At 44.9% G+C, this 13,928-nt stretch overlaps 1 protein-coding gene across 7 annotated transcripts in view; it reads left to right on the top strand.

Moving 5' to 3' along the window:
- Nucleotides 1–12,122, top strand: part of ACD5 (Diacylglycerol kinase family protein) — a 74,899-nt gene extending 62,777 nt beyond the window's left edge. For 6 of the 7 annotated variants that reach the window (XM_087390538.1, XM_087390539.1, XM_087390536.1 and 3 more), the window contains one exon: nt 10,697–12,121. In XM_087390538.1, the coding sequence (XP_087246664.1) occupies nt 10,697–10,834 (138 nt within the window). In that variant the 3' untranslated portion in view covers nt 10,835–12,121. Of the gene's footprint in view, nt 1–10,696 lie in introns of all 7 variants that reach the window. The other variant, XM_087390537.1, reaches the window with a different exon arrangement.
- Nucleotides 12,123–13,928: the final 1,806 nt, after the last annotated feature.

The following is a 13,928-nucleotide window of genomic DNA, read 5'->3' on the forward strand; positions in this document are numbered from 1 at the left end:
CACACCCTTCACAAGGAGTACACACCTCTTCATGCACATACACTTTGGGGTACACACCTTTTCATGTGTGACTCTTCACTCTCTATATAAGAGAGAACCAATTGTATGGGACTACAGATACTACAGACACTCAAGCAATACAAATATTCCTTGTTCTCTGCTATTTCAGTCTCCGTTCTGTTCCTAAGCACATTTCTAAATATAGTAAATCTAGGATTTCTTACAGCCTAGGTGGGCAGCGTCGTGAGAGCTATGTGTACGGGTCTTGTGCCACCTCCCTTAGACTTGTGGAAGCCGTTCTAGCTGGCCTTTCCCATGCTCCAGTCTACTCAAGACTTGCTGCTCTAGATAATGAGAAGTGAGGCCCAGAGGCCTCCCTTTTATAGGGCCAAATGCCCCTCCATAAAACCAACCTGGTAGAGGGGAGTGGGACAAACTGTGGTCATGTGATCTTACCGAAAGTTGTCCTTTTATCTCCTTGGCCGCCTCTAGATCCCTGAGCCCGCGTGTTCCTCACTGAGCTTCTGTAGACTTAGTCTCCATGCTATGATCTCTCCAACTTGCTGCCCTGGATGTCAGCCTAGGTGGGCAGCTTCCTGTGAGCTATGTGTGCTTGCCCTGTGCCACCTCCCTTGGACTTGCGGAAGCTCTTCTGGCTGGCCTTTCCCATGCTCCACTCTGCTCAAGACTTGCTGCTCTAGATGATGAGAAGTGAGGCCCAAAGGCCTCCCTTTTATAGGGCCAAATGCCCCTCCATAAAACCGACCTGGTAGAGGGGAGTGGCACAACCCAAACACATCCCCCCCCCCCCCCCCCCCCCCCCCCTGTTCTTCTGCTGAAGACTTGCTGCTCTAGATGATGAGAAGTGAGGTCCAAAGGCCTCCCTTTTTTAGGGCCAAATTCCCCTCCATAAAACCGACCTGGTAGTGGGGAGTGGGACAACCCAAACACATCCCCCCCCCCCCCCCCAACACACACACACACACACACACACGCCCACCCACCCACCCCCAACTGACCTGCTGATCTGTAGATCAGCCCCAGGTGGGGCCACATATGCAGAGGCATGTAGGCCCCGCCTGGCCACTGGCCTAGACAGGCCTGCCCTAATACCCAACCTGTCCCTTCTTCTTCTGGCCCTTCAAACCTGACCAAAACCAGGCGCAATCCATTGCTGTTGTTTCACCCCTGTTCCAGGGTTCTTCCACCCTCTGGATCTTCATCAAACACTTCGTACACAACCATGCAACACCTCATACTTACCTGCTGACATCAGCGCTGCTGTCATCGCCCTGTTCCAGCCTGTAATCCCTGCACAGATCTACCGTTGCAGATAGCCATGTGGCACAGCCATACCAGTTCTATCCACCATGGTGGCTCCCCACTGCCATGTAAGTCTTTGGTCTCGTTGCCCACATGGCAGCCTGTCATGTGCACGGATTGGTATCTGACGTGTACTGGGTACACAAGACTAGCTCGGGTAGCCTGGGGAGGCTTAGAGCTAGGCAGGCTTGATTCTCGGGTTGAGTGGCAAGGGTTTGAACTAGTTAGAGGTCTTCGCTATTTTTGGCGCTTGGGGCCCGAGTCTATAAAAGGGGCCTAGAGGTTCAGTTCTCAGGGAGTCGATGGGAGCAAGTTTCGTTCCCAAGTGCTAGGTCTGATCTTGGATTGAGTTGCGGACGTGCGCCTGCATCATAGCATAGCCCAAGATGCAGCAGCAGATCCCAGGCTTCACAACGCCACTTGGTGGTATGGGACACCAAGCTGGTTTGGATCTGGTTGGGAGTTCGTGCCAGTAGCTCAGCTCGTGGCTCGGAGGGGACATCTACTGATTCGGGATCACATCCCGTAGATGTCATGGTTGGGTGGTGAGCAGCCTGCTTAGTTTTCTCACGTTGTGTGTGTTCTTGTGTTTGCTTGCAGATCAGAGGTTTCAGGAGTGCTGGGACGTGTCAGTTGGTATCAGAGCCAGCTCCTGAGGTAGGAACTTCTGTTCCAAGAATTTTGGACGATTTGTTCCTCCAAGTATGCCCTAATTTCGAAATTTGTGCTGCACGTGCTTGTTTGGTCCATCGGCTATGGGAAGTGGTTAAGATTTAGGGAAAAGGTAGGAAGAAGAGAGAGAGGATGAATTCAAGACTGCTAAGTGGGGTTACGTGAGAGAGTGTGAGGTGTAGCTAGGAGAGAGTGGAGAGGATTGTAGGAGAGGCATGAGAGGGGCTGCTTGGCAGGTGAAGGGTTGAGGGGAACCCCAGGGGATTCGGTGTATTGCTCAAGGCTGCGCAGTGAGAAGGTGACGCAGGTAGGTGCGTGTAGAGGGGTGCGCCATAGGCTAGAGCAGGATTCGGCCAGGCTGCTGTTCGGGGAGGCTGATGCTAAAAAAAGCACCAACCCTCCAAGTTTGGGAGGGTGGGCATGCTAAAAAAAGCATCAACCCTCCAAGTTGGGAGGGTGGGCTTTTTTAGAAAGCATAGCTGTGTAAATAGCTGCACCTTCTACTTTATAGCCTGGCGAGATCCTAGCTCTGCCTCAGCTCATGCTAGTGCGCGCAAGAAGACCCCTCCACACCCCTAGCGGATTTTCGTCACCTAGGGATGGCTTGCAGCAGACTTCCGTACGGCACAGCCAGCAGCGGGACCAGCAGGGGAGTCTCTGGGTTCATTGACTCGAGCTGATCGTCAGCTTTGTACCCCTTTTTATCGGCCAGCTTCTCTTCTTTCGTCACCTCCTCTTGGGACAGTTTTTTTCTCTGCTCCACTCTCCTTCAAGCCTCGATCCCACCTGTCACTTCTCTAAGTTCACTCCTTTTTCAGATCAGATTTCAGTCATGACTGATTCTGTAAATCCTGAGTTTGCGATGGGTGACCAGGATTTGAACTACCCTGCGGAGGATGACCAAGGTCTCTACGACGATCTGATTACGAAGAAAGCCTTCAGTGAATTCACCATTGCTCTTGATGGAAAGTTTGAGCAAGTTAACGCGAATTAAACGGGGTTGACGTAGCAACTCCAAGGGATTCAAACTACACTCACACTTTTGACTAGCACTGTTCAGGCGCTCATGCATGTGGATGCCATGGCTTCAGTGTTAGGTCCGAACATCACTCCAGATCCTTTTCCCGGAGATCAAAAGTCTCGTACCAAGGAGGTTGTTGACACTTGGTTGCACAAGTGGCAAGTATACTTCCAGTTTCACCCTTATCTAGATGACAAGAAAACACAGCTTGCAGCTGGGTTTATGTCAGGAAAGGCTTTATTGTGGTGGAAGGAACTCCAACCTAAGCCTGCAACATGGATAAATTTCAAAGGGGTCTTCAAGAAAGAGTTTCTGAAGAAGGAGGAAGATTACGATATCGTAGGCAAGCTCAAAGCTCTCGATATGTCCAAGCTGAATCTGACTTTTGAGGTTTATCTATAGAGGTTTCGGGATTTGCAGACCAGAGCTACAAAGATTGGACCCAGTGACCTTGTTAGGTCTCTTAGTGGATGGTTTGCCTGGCTCCTACAAGTTACAAATCAAGAACAACAAGTGTACCACGTTGCAAGAGGCCATGAATTACGCGCGTATTTATGATGATACCATGGCCAGTGCAAAGGGAACCACAGTTGCCGACACGGGTGGGAAGAACAAGTGAAAGTTCTTCCAGTCTACCACTGGTACCGGGGAGACGAAGTCTATAGACCGCCTCCAAGAAACACTTGACTCAGGCGAAGAATGGTCGTGCCAGTTTCCTTCGTACCTTGAAGCTAAAGAAGGAAGGACGTTGCTTCTTCTGCGAGGAGCGGGGCCACACTAAGAATGATTGTCCTAAGCGCAAGAACCAAAAGCAAGCGCTGGGACCGAAGCTCCAGGCGGGTACAAGTACCAAAGCGAAGGGAGCTAATCAAGTTGCGATGACAGGTATTTCTGTAAATGTCATTACCTGCCCACTTTCTTATAATCGCACTTTTAATACTTCGTTATTTGGTTCCCATGATCTTTTCCGAGTTTATGGAGAAGTTAGGAACCAAAGAGTTCACATTCTCTTTGACCCGGGCAGCTCTCACAACTTTGTTAATTACAAACTTGTGCAGAAGATGGGGCTGTCCACGATACCTAGCGATCACACCTATGGGGTGCAGCTTCCAGCTGGGAAGCATTTTTGGGATCGCAAGATTGAAGCACTTTCTATCTGGATTCAAGAATACACAGCGGCTCTTACGTGCTATGTCATGCACTTGGAGCATGTGGACTTGTTAATCGAAATAGAGTGGTTTAAAACCCACGATATTCGGATTGGATGGAAGGAACATACTCTTTCTTTTTTGGATAAGGACACCCAATTTTGTATTCAGTGTGATAATATTCCCTCTTCTCAGGGACCTATTGTATCTGCGATGCAGCGTCGGAATATATTAAACACTTCTCATTATGGTGTCTATCAGTGTGTTTTGATTCCGCTTTCTTCATTTGTTGTCTCTGTTAATAACAAGAATGATTTAAGTGTGTTTGAACACTGTGAACGTTGTTAGATGATTTCATGGATGTATTCCGTGCTCAACTGCCGGAAGGTTTACCTCCAGAACGGGCAGTAGATCATCGCATAGACTTAGTACTTGGGGCTCAACCTACTAGTGTTCCACCTTATAGGATGAGCCAGATTGAGGAGGATGAGTTAGCTTCACAGCTATAGGATTACTTGAATATGGGTTATATTCGCCCAAGTAAACCACCTTGGGGAGCACCTGTACTCTTAAGAAAGAAGAAAGATTCTACATGGAGAATGTGTATAGATTATAAACGATTGAATAAAGTGACAACTAAGAATCGATACCCTCTACCTCGTTCCGATGATCTAACAAAACCGTTTGGCCGGAGCGAAGTATTTCACTAAGATTGATTTGCGTACGGGTTGTCACCAAATCCGTATCTATGCTAAACACATAGATGGAACCGCATTCCGAACTAGGTATGGCCACTACGAGTTTCTTGTGTTACCTTTTGGTTTGACCAATGCTCCTGCCACCTTCAGCAAATGATGAACGATTTGTTCCGAGATTTTCTGGGCAAATTTGTTGTAGTGTTCTTAGATGACATCTTGGTATATAGCCGAACGCTCGAGGATCACATAGAACACCTCCGGATTGTCTTAGTTATCCTAAGACAGCATAAGCTCTATGCCAAGATGAGTAAATGTGACTTTTTTATGAAGAAGATCATTTACTTAGGACACAAGATTTCTTCTGAAGGTATTAGCATTGATCTGGATCGTATCCAGAAGGTTTTAGAATGGCCGATCCCTCAGACTGTGAAACAACTTCGTTCTTTCCTAGGATTTACGGTATTTCTACGGAAGTCTGTGCGTGATTATTTACACATCACGGCACCCCTGACAAACATATTGAAAGGTCGTGAATGCAGGTCTACCCAGCCGATCTCTTGGAATGATGCATTGAACAAGGCTTTTGAAACCTGGAAGTTTTCTATCAAGGAAGTAGCCGTTCTTGCATTACCCGATCCTACCTGGCCTTATGTTCTAGAGGCCGATTCGAGTGATTTTGCGATTGAGGCAGCTCTATTCCAAGAGAGAAGACCTGCAGCTTTTGAGAGTAAGAAGCTAGACGACACCCAATATCGTTGGCCCATACTAGAAAAGGAACTCGATGCTGTAGTGTATGCCCTTAAGGTTTGGAGACACTACTTGTATGGTTTGAAGTTTCTTGTATTGACTGATCATCAATCAATTAAGTATGTGTATGATGGGTCTGAATTGAGGGGACGGAAAGCTAGATGGGCAGAATTATGGAAGATTTTGATTTTGAAATATGTTATCGAAAGGGTTCGTTGAATAGTGTGGCGGATGCCTTAAGTCGAGTCAAGTTTGTAAATGCTATGTCATTTACGGAAATATCCTCAGATATATTTCAATCCTTGAGAGGGCTTTCGCGCAACTGATAGTCATTTCAGTTCTTATCGGCAGAGAGTCCAAGATGGGAGCTCCATGGTTGACCAGGACTCAGGGATTGTGCCACCTACGGTACAGGCGGCGAGAGGTCAGTGGATGATTAGGAACGGCTTGCTGTTCCGAAATGGAAAGATTTGTGTGCCAAATGTTCTGGAACTTCGATCCAAGATTCTCTGGGAGTGTCATGATGCTCCTAGTGCTGGACATCCGGGTATTAATCGGACTCTGTCTCTTGTGAAGCATACCTTTTATTGGCCTAAGATGCGTGCATTTATTGAAAACTATGTAGTAGGTTGTCGGGTTTGTCAAGTTACTAAGGCAGAATGCCTTAGAAGCGGGGGTTTATTACAGGCATAGCTAATTCCAGGTAATAAATGGGAAAGTATTTCCATGGATTTTATCATTGGTTTGGCTCGACGCGCAAGGGTCATGACTCCATTTGGGTCATAGTCGACCGTCTGACAAAAATGGCTAGATTCTTACCTACTAGAACAACTATTTCAGTTGTTCAGCTGGCTCACGAGTTTGTGGACCACTTGTTTAAGCTGTATGGTTTGCCCTCTGACATAGTCAGTGACAGGGACTCAAAGTTTACAAGTAACTTTTGGACACTTGTTTTTGAGAAGTTAGAAACTACTCTAAGTATGAGTTCCTCAGATCATGCACAATCCGATGGCAGTACAGAGAAGGTTGACCAATTGGTTGAAGATATGCTTCGAGCATATGCTTCTAAGAGAGAGTCTTCGTGGGAAGATTATCTACCTATGATAGAATTTGCTTATAACAGTGCAAAGCATTCGAGTACTGGTTACAGTCCTTTCATGCTTATGTACAGGTTTCAACCTAAGTCACCAGTTATGGTTGGGTTAAAAGGAATTCAAAATGATGTTGGAAAGACCTTCTTGCAAGACATGCAGGAAATGTTGCAGTTTGCCAAAGAGTCTATTAGAAGTGCCCAAGATCGGGACAGATTTTATGCTAATAGACATCGTTCACCTAGAGAGTTCTGGTTGGGTTAAAAGGAATTCAAAATGATGCTGGAAAGACCTTCTTGCAAGACATGCAGGAAATGTTGCAGTTTGCCAAAGAGTCTATTAGAAGTGTCCAAGATCGGGACAGATTTTATGCTAATAGACATCGTTCACCTAGAGAGTTCTCTGAAGGAACGATGGTATATTTGCGAATTCCCAAGGAATCCAAGAGCCTAAGTACTGGTTTGGTTCCGAAATTATCCCCCGGATACTGTGGTCCATTCAAGGTTATTAAAAGAATTGGACCAGTTGCATATCGACTAGAATTGCCTCCTGATGTTAAAATACATCCAGTCTTTCATGTTAGAAGACTGAAAGAAGTATTGGGTGCGGATGATCAACTTGTTTCTCCTCAAGAAATAATAGAAGTTACATATTTGACTTTTATTCCCCACGAACCTGAGTGTATTCTTGAGTTTCGTGAAAGACAGATTCGTAATAGAACTATCACGGAATACAAGATCAAGTGGAAGATGCAACATGGGAGACATTACAAAATCTCCAAAGAACATTCCCGGGTTTTTTAGCGAACTCAGGAGTGAGTTCTTAGAGAAGGGGAAGTATGTCATGTGCACGGATTGGTATCTGACGTGTACTGGGTACACAAGACTAGCTCGGTTAGCTTGGGGAGGCTTAGAGCTAGGCAGGCTTGATTCTCAGGTTGAGTGGCAAGGGTACGAACCCGTTAGAGATCGTCGCTATTTTTGGCGCTTCGGGCCCGAGTCTATAAAAGGGGCCCAGAGGTTCAGTTCTGAGGGAGCCGATGGGAGCAAGTTTCGTTCCCAGGTGCTAGGTCTGATCCTGGATTGAGTCGCGGACGCGCGCCTGCATCATAGCGTAGCCCAAGACCTAGCAGCAGATCCCAGGCTTCACAGCGCCACCTGGTGGTATGGGACACCAGGCTGGTTTGGATCTGGTTGGGAGGTCGTGCCAGTAGCCAGGGGACATCTCCTAATTCGGGATCACATCCCGTAGATGTCATGGTTGGGTGGTGAGCAGCCTGCTCAGTTTTCTCACGTTGTGTGTGTTCTTGTGTTTGCTTGCAGATCAGAGGTTTCAGGAGTGCTGGGACGTGTCACAGCCCCTGTGCTGCTCATGTGGCAGCCCCATCTCAGTGTGTTTTACTGTGAGCATGCTGCCCACATGGCAGTCAAGATGCTGCCCATGTGGCAGCCATGTCATCGTATGGTTCACCCCCCCTTTTCTCTCCTCATATGGGGCCTATAGATGGGGAGGTGATCAACCCTATTCCAGCACATAGTATCTGTTTTTCACAGACCCATAGATCCTTAGGTCCTTTGAAGACTTTTAAGGCTATAGCAGCCCCGTTTCCCAGGTACCCAACAATAGGGGGCAGCAAAATGCATCATGCAGGGCCTTATAGACATCCCGATGCAAAGCCAAGAGGGAAGCCTAATGTTGTAGCAGAAAAATCAGACACTAAACAGTATACCAGAGCCATCATGGACAGCAGAAAGCAGGCAAATCTATGCTTGAAGTGTGGTGAGAAATTGACTCCTGAGCACAGGGAGGTATGCAGCATGAGGAATACCGGGACAGCCAAACTTATAATGGTCATAGCGCTCTCTGATGATGAGTGAGGAGTTGGTGGATGCTCCTGAGATGCTTGATGTGACTCATGAGGAGACAGGTGGAGCACACAGTCAGTAGTGGAGTTGGGAGTGGTTTTGAGTTTCGCATTGAACCAGGTGGTACTCGTCACCTTGGAGGGCATGCCCATCACATACATAGGGTCCAGCCCAATAGGGTTGTTCCATGCGTACTTCTAGAGTTGCTTTTGTTGAGCATCATGCTGATATGCCGTTCCATGTATGGTATGATGCTGATCGAAATGCCCCTGTAGATGAGGAGAGCAATATGGGGATGCTCAGCACATACTCCACCCAACATATTTTGATGCATTGATGGGTGCCAAGAGTGCTGAGACACTTAGATTAATGGACTACTCATATGCTTGTGCACAGAGGGAGCACACACAGTTTCATCAACACCAAGACCCTGCAGAAGGTGGGGATTGTTGCCACAGAGATTGACCATGGGTTGTGTTGAGGTTGCTAATGCTCAGCATATGATTAGCAGGCTATGTTGCCATGCGACTCTCTCATGATCATGACTTTGCAGGAGATCTCATTGCATTAGACATGGGTCCAATTGACATCTCTTAGGATGTGACTGGATGACATCCTTGGGGAAGTTTAGTATTGACATGAATGTCGTGACTCTCCACTTTGCAGATAAGGGCAAAACAGTGGTTTTGCAGGGTTTGGCAGACCCAAATGCAGATTATTCCAGCAAGGTAGTTGCGCCAAGAGCTCAAGAAAGAAAGTGCCATCCATGCATTAAGTTGTCGATGAATCAAAAGGGAAGCAATTTTTAGGGGAAGGATGTGGAAATGCAGCAACTGCGCTCATATTTTTGTGGATATATTTGCTGACATGCCATGTCAGTCACCTCAATGTTGGCGTGCACCTGCAAGGGTAAAGTGGATCACAACATCACTTTAGAGCACAATAGATCCATCCCTCTTCTGGTATAGGATTGCATTTTTTATACAATTAGAAAATGGGGAGCTGTCTTTTGGCCCCCTTCCTGCTGTGTACTTGTATTCATCCACTATGCTTCTCGCCATTCTATCTTTGGCAAGTGTGCAATCCTCTGAGATGATTGGAAGGTGAAGCGAGTAGTGATCTCATCGTGAGGAATTGAGTTAAAAGAAAAGCAGCAACTTCATGCTTCCTACATAATGTCTTCATAATGATGGCTCTCAGGCTGATGATGGCGTATTTTTTACAAAAGGTTCCCTGAAAGCAGTCAGCCGTCTTGCATGCATGTATGCTGCCTTAGCCTTCTCTTGAATATGCAGAATCAAAGCGGCTCTGAGATATTTGGCGATTGACATAATCTATATTTTATCAGCCGATTTCATCAATAAATTAGGAAATATTTAGGAAGAAGGATGAATACATTAGTTTCCTTGTGAGTAACGTGGACAGACCATTGGAGATTCTTGAAGATAAGAGGGATGCAATGCTTGAGGAAATAATATCTCCACCTTGAGAAGAAATTCCATGCTTCCATGTCCTTGCTTGTCTGAGTTCATGACACCGTGCACAAATAATAGTGGCAATACCACTATGTCAGCTAGACAAACGAATATACACGAGGGAGAACCACAAATGGAGCAAAACAAAATTAAGGAATAGGAAGGAGCAGGAGAGAGTTAAAACAGAAATACTTTACTTGCAACGTGAGGATGAAAGGCCAGAGGCAGGAAAGAGGAAGCCATGGGCTGGAAAAGAGAAGGGGAACTGAGCTAAGGGGAGAGAAGGTGGCAGTGAAGGGAGCCAATCCAGGAATGAAACAAAGAGAAGGAAAATGGGAACAATAGGAAGCCTTGATATAACAGTAACAGCAATACAAATTACCCAGAATGCAAACCAAAGGGTGAGGGTAACTGGGGAAGGCCCGAAACAAGAGGGCTCAGCTGAGGGGTCAAGATGGACAAATAAGAAGAGGAACTTCGTCCAATAATTGCTTTGATTAAAGGAAGGCCAAACAGGGAATGCGTTTGCGTACTTGTTGCAATGCAAAGTTCTTTTGGTTGTAATGATTGTTTTAGGTCTTTCCTGTTTTTTCCGAAGTTATGAGGCTTCTGGTTCTGAAGATCTGACCGTTTTTGTCAATGATGGCTAATTGCAGACTCCACAGTTCAATTTCACTTCGTATGGTGAAGAGAGCATTTGGAATGTTGATGGGGAGCTTTTTCCTGCCCATCAGCTTTCAGCTCAAGTTTTCAGGGGGCTTGTCAACGTTTTTGCTGCAGGTCCAGATGTTTAATTACTTCTACAATGTATAAACAAGCCAGTTGAGGCTTTTCTTTTCTGAATTTTGGTAGCTGTTGAATTGGCTCTTTTGCCTCAGGACATTGCTTGTTTAGGAAAGGATGAGATTGTTGTACTCCCCTCTTGCTCATGTAGTAATATAAGACAGAGCAGGCCACCTCTAGGTCCAGACGTAGTTATCATTCGTTGTCTACCAGGTACACCAAATGAAGGTGTCAATAGGATACAGCATCACTCCTTGGTCAAATAGCAATGCTGATAGAGTTATTGGCCTTTCCTGGGCCAGCTACTGACACATGGCTTGTTCTAGCATGTTTAATTTGCACCAGTAAACATGTGCATCCTTTCCATCAGCTGAATGTCAGTGCTTGACAGGCTGAACTTCCAACTAGAGCAGACTAAGCAGACCTGAATGATGTACACAGCTACCACATGTATTGTATTTGTAATCCCCATATATCTGGCTCACAAGTTGGCAGCTGTGTGTATCATGACAATCATCTATTTGAACAGTGCAATTATAACGTTGTGTATTGCTCCTGGAATGGCCATGGTACTTTGCCAGGCTATTTCACCTAGTCTCACTTTTGCTGCCCAACCTTCTTGGCATGGTCAAGATTTTGTTAAACATCTGGAGGTACCTCCTCTTTTCAATGCAGTTGAAGCCTGCATGGTCTTGGAACAATTACTACTTTGAAGGAGGAAAGAAAATGTATTGTGAGATAAGTGTTATTATGAATGCTTTTCTTGGAAGGTGGGTTTCCAAGAAGTTAATACCCTTGCCAAAGTTTGAGGACGTTCATATGGCAACAAGGTTTAAGTTTGTGCAGATCGCCCGTGTATTCCCAATATTATGCACTAAAAGTTGCTATAAAATGGTCAACAATCCACCTCCAGCTTCCATTGGAACATTTTTCAGTTTTATCAGGGCAATAACTCTGGCCTTGAGGCATGACATAAACTATTAAAGTGTTGCTGGAAGCATTAAAAGATAGTCTCCAATGAAGGTTCTTATCAGTATACCTTTCCTAATACATGAGTCTTGTACAAACCTTTTCCAAGGGTTGTCCTCAGAGGCTCTATGGAACATTCAACATTCCTCCCGAAATTTCATGTTATTTTCAACGAAGTGACATAGCAAACTGAGAGGGTCAACGGCCTTTGGAATTTTCAGGGGTGCTTTTACAGCATTCATTGATTGCTTCAACTATAGTACAGTCAATCAATTTGTGGGACACCAAGAGCGGCTAGTTCACTTTATAATTGCTTATGCCTTTTTTTAAATCTAATGATCTCTACCGATGTTTCACATTATCGTTACCATTGTGAGTAGTCTTTTTTTCAAAAGACTGAAAATAGATGAGCGTGGGTATTACATATTCAGATTGTCATGTGAAAGGAGTATTCCATGCTGCATGTATTTTGTAGGGCACTGAAGCCTTCATCTTTAGAGAAAACATTTGACTTAATCTTAAACAAATTTGCCTCAATATTCAATTGTTGAAGAGTTGATATTTAAAGAGTGAAAACAATATTTCTGGGTAAACCTTGTATTATATCAAGTTGAGGTTATGGTTTCAGAGTATGCGTCATATTATCTCATATTGAGGCTGCTTAATAGGTTCTAGCCTTCATCTTGCAATACATGAGCTTTACAGTTTGATGCAATACAAGTACACGATCTTTAGAAAAGCCTTTGATACATCTCTCTTGTGGTGCTAACGTCTGCATTATCTTTACTGATTTATTGGTGTTTGCATAGTCAATAGAGAGAGAGCTCATGCCCACTTATTATTATTAGAAAATTGGAATTCTATTAAGGATATATGTATGGCACCCAAGGGGAGTCGCCAAATCCATATAGCATGTACCCTTGGTCTAAAATTTTACAATTTTGAACGTGATTGTTTATACCCTTTCATATATATACACGTTTGGATGTTGAATTTGAAGCTACAAGCCTTTGAGAATTTACCCAAAATACTTACGTTGGATAAGTTTTTTAAAATCCGCTACAGCATCAAAGGCCAATTCTCTCCTTCATTAAACAAGGTTCTATGTTATAAATTTATATGGTGAAAATCTTGCTCTCCCTTTTCCTTCCCTCCCACGCCTCCCTCCCATGTGTACACGTGTGTGAGATGGCAATAACACTAGAGACCATCGCTTACCAAAGGAGAAATTGGGGCTTGGGGGCCACTAGATTTCATTCATGTTGATATTGCATGATGTTTGCTAGACCATTATCATTAGAAGGAAGAAAATATCTTATTACTTTCATTGATGAGTACACTAGGAAATATATTTCTACTATGTGAAAAATAGATCTAGAGCCTTTGAAATATTTGGATCCTTCACTTGAGTACTGCTTGAGTACTGACAGTGGTAGTGAAGGCCTATCATAGAAGTTTGTAAAATTCTACAAGAAAAAGGGCATCTTGAGGTAGAAAATTACAGGAGATGTTTAAGGGTAGAATGTTGTTGTAAAAGAGAGAACAAAGTAATATTTGATTGCCCAATTCTTATTGTAGTTCAAGTGTAGTGAAGTAGTTTTGGGCAAAAGCAATAAACATTGTAATGTATTGGATAAACTACTCATTAACATGTGCACTCAAAGGTTCGATTGTTAGAGTTAGCATTTTTTGATGTATTATATGAGTTGGGGCTTCGTTGTGGGTGTGCCCACCCCTAGTGAGGAGTGTAGGTGCCATGTAGGCACTTGATTCGTGCAATGACTTGCCTAGGTGGGCAGCCAACCTAGTCGATTTTCCCACGACCCATGATTGGCCAGGTGAGCATTGGCCTTTACAAGTAGAAGACGCTCTCTTCATGATTAGAGACCCTTGAGGTGACCTAAGGCACTTCATGTTTGGCCACTTGAACATAGATGTGCTACGGCGAGCTGCCTGAGAGTAGATGGTTCATAGGCTACCATAAGCAAGCACGGGCACTGCAATTTATGTTTACAAGGAAAGCAACACCGAGAGGTCTTTTCAAAGTGGGCTACAGCCTACAAGGTGGGCTTCTAAACCCCTTGAGATAGTTCAAATGGATCTCTATGGACCCATGATGACCTCGAGCCTTGGAGG

Source organism: Dipteris shenzhenensis, chromosome 19 (genome assembly GCF_047967505.1).
Source record: "Dipteris shenzhenensis isolate YYH24624 ecotype China chromosome 19, Dip_SZ_1.0, whole genome shotgun sequence".
NCBI classification, from domain to species: domain Eukaryota; kingdom Viridiplantae; phylum Streptophyta; class Polypodiopsida; order Gleicheniales; family Dipteridaceae; genus Dipteris; species Dipteris shenzhenensis.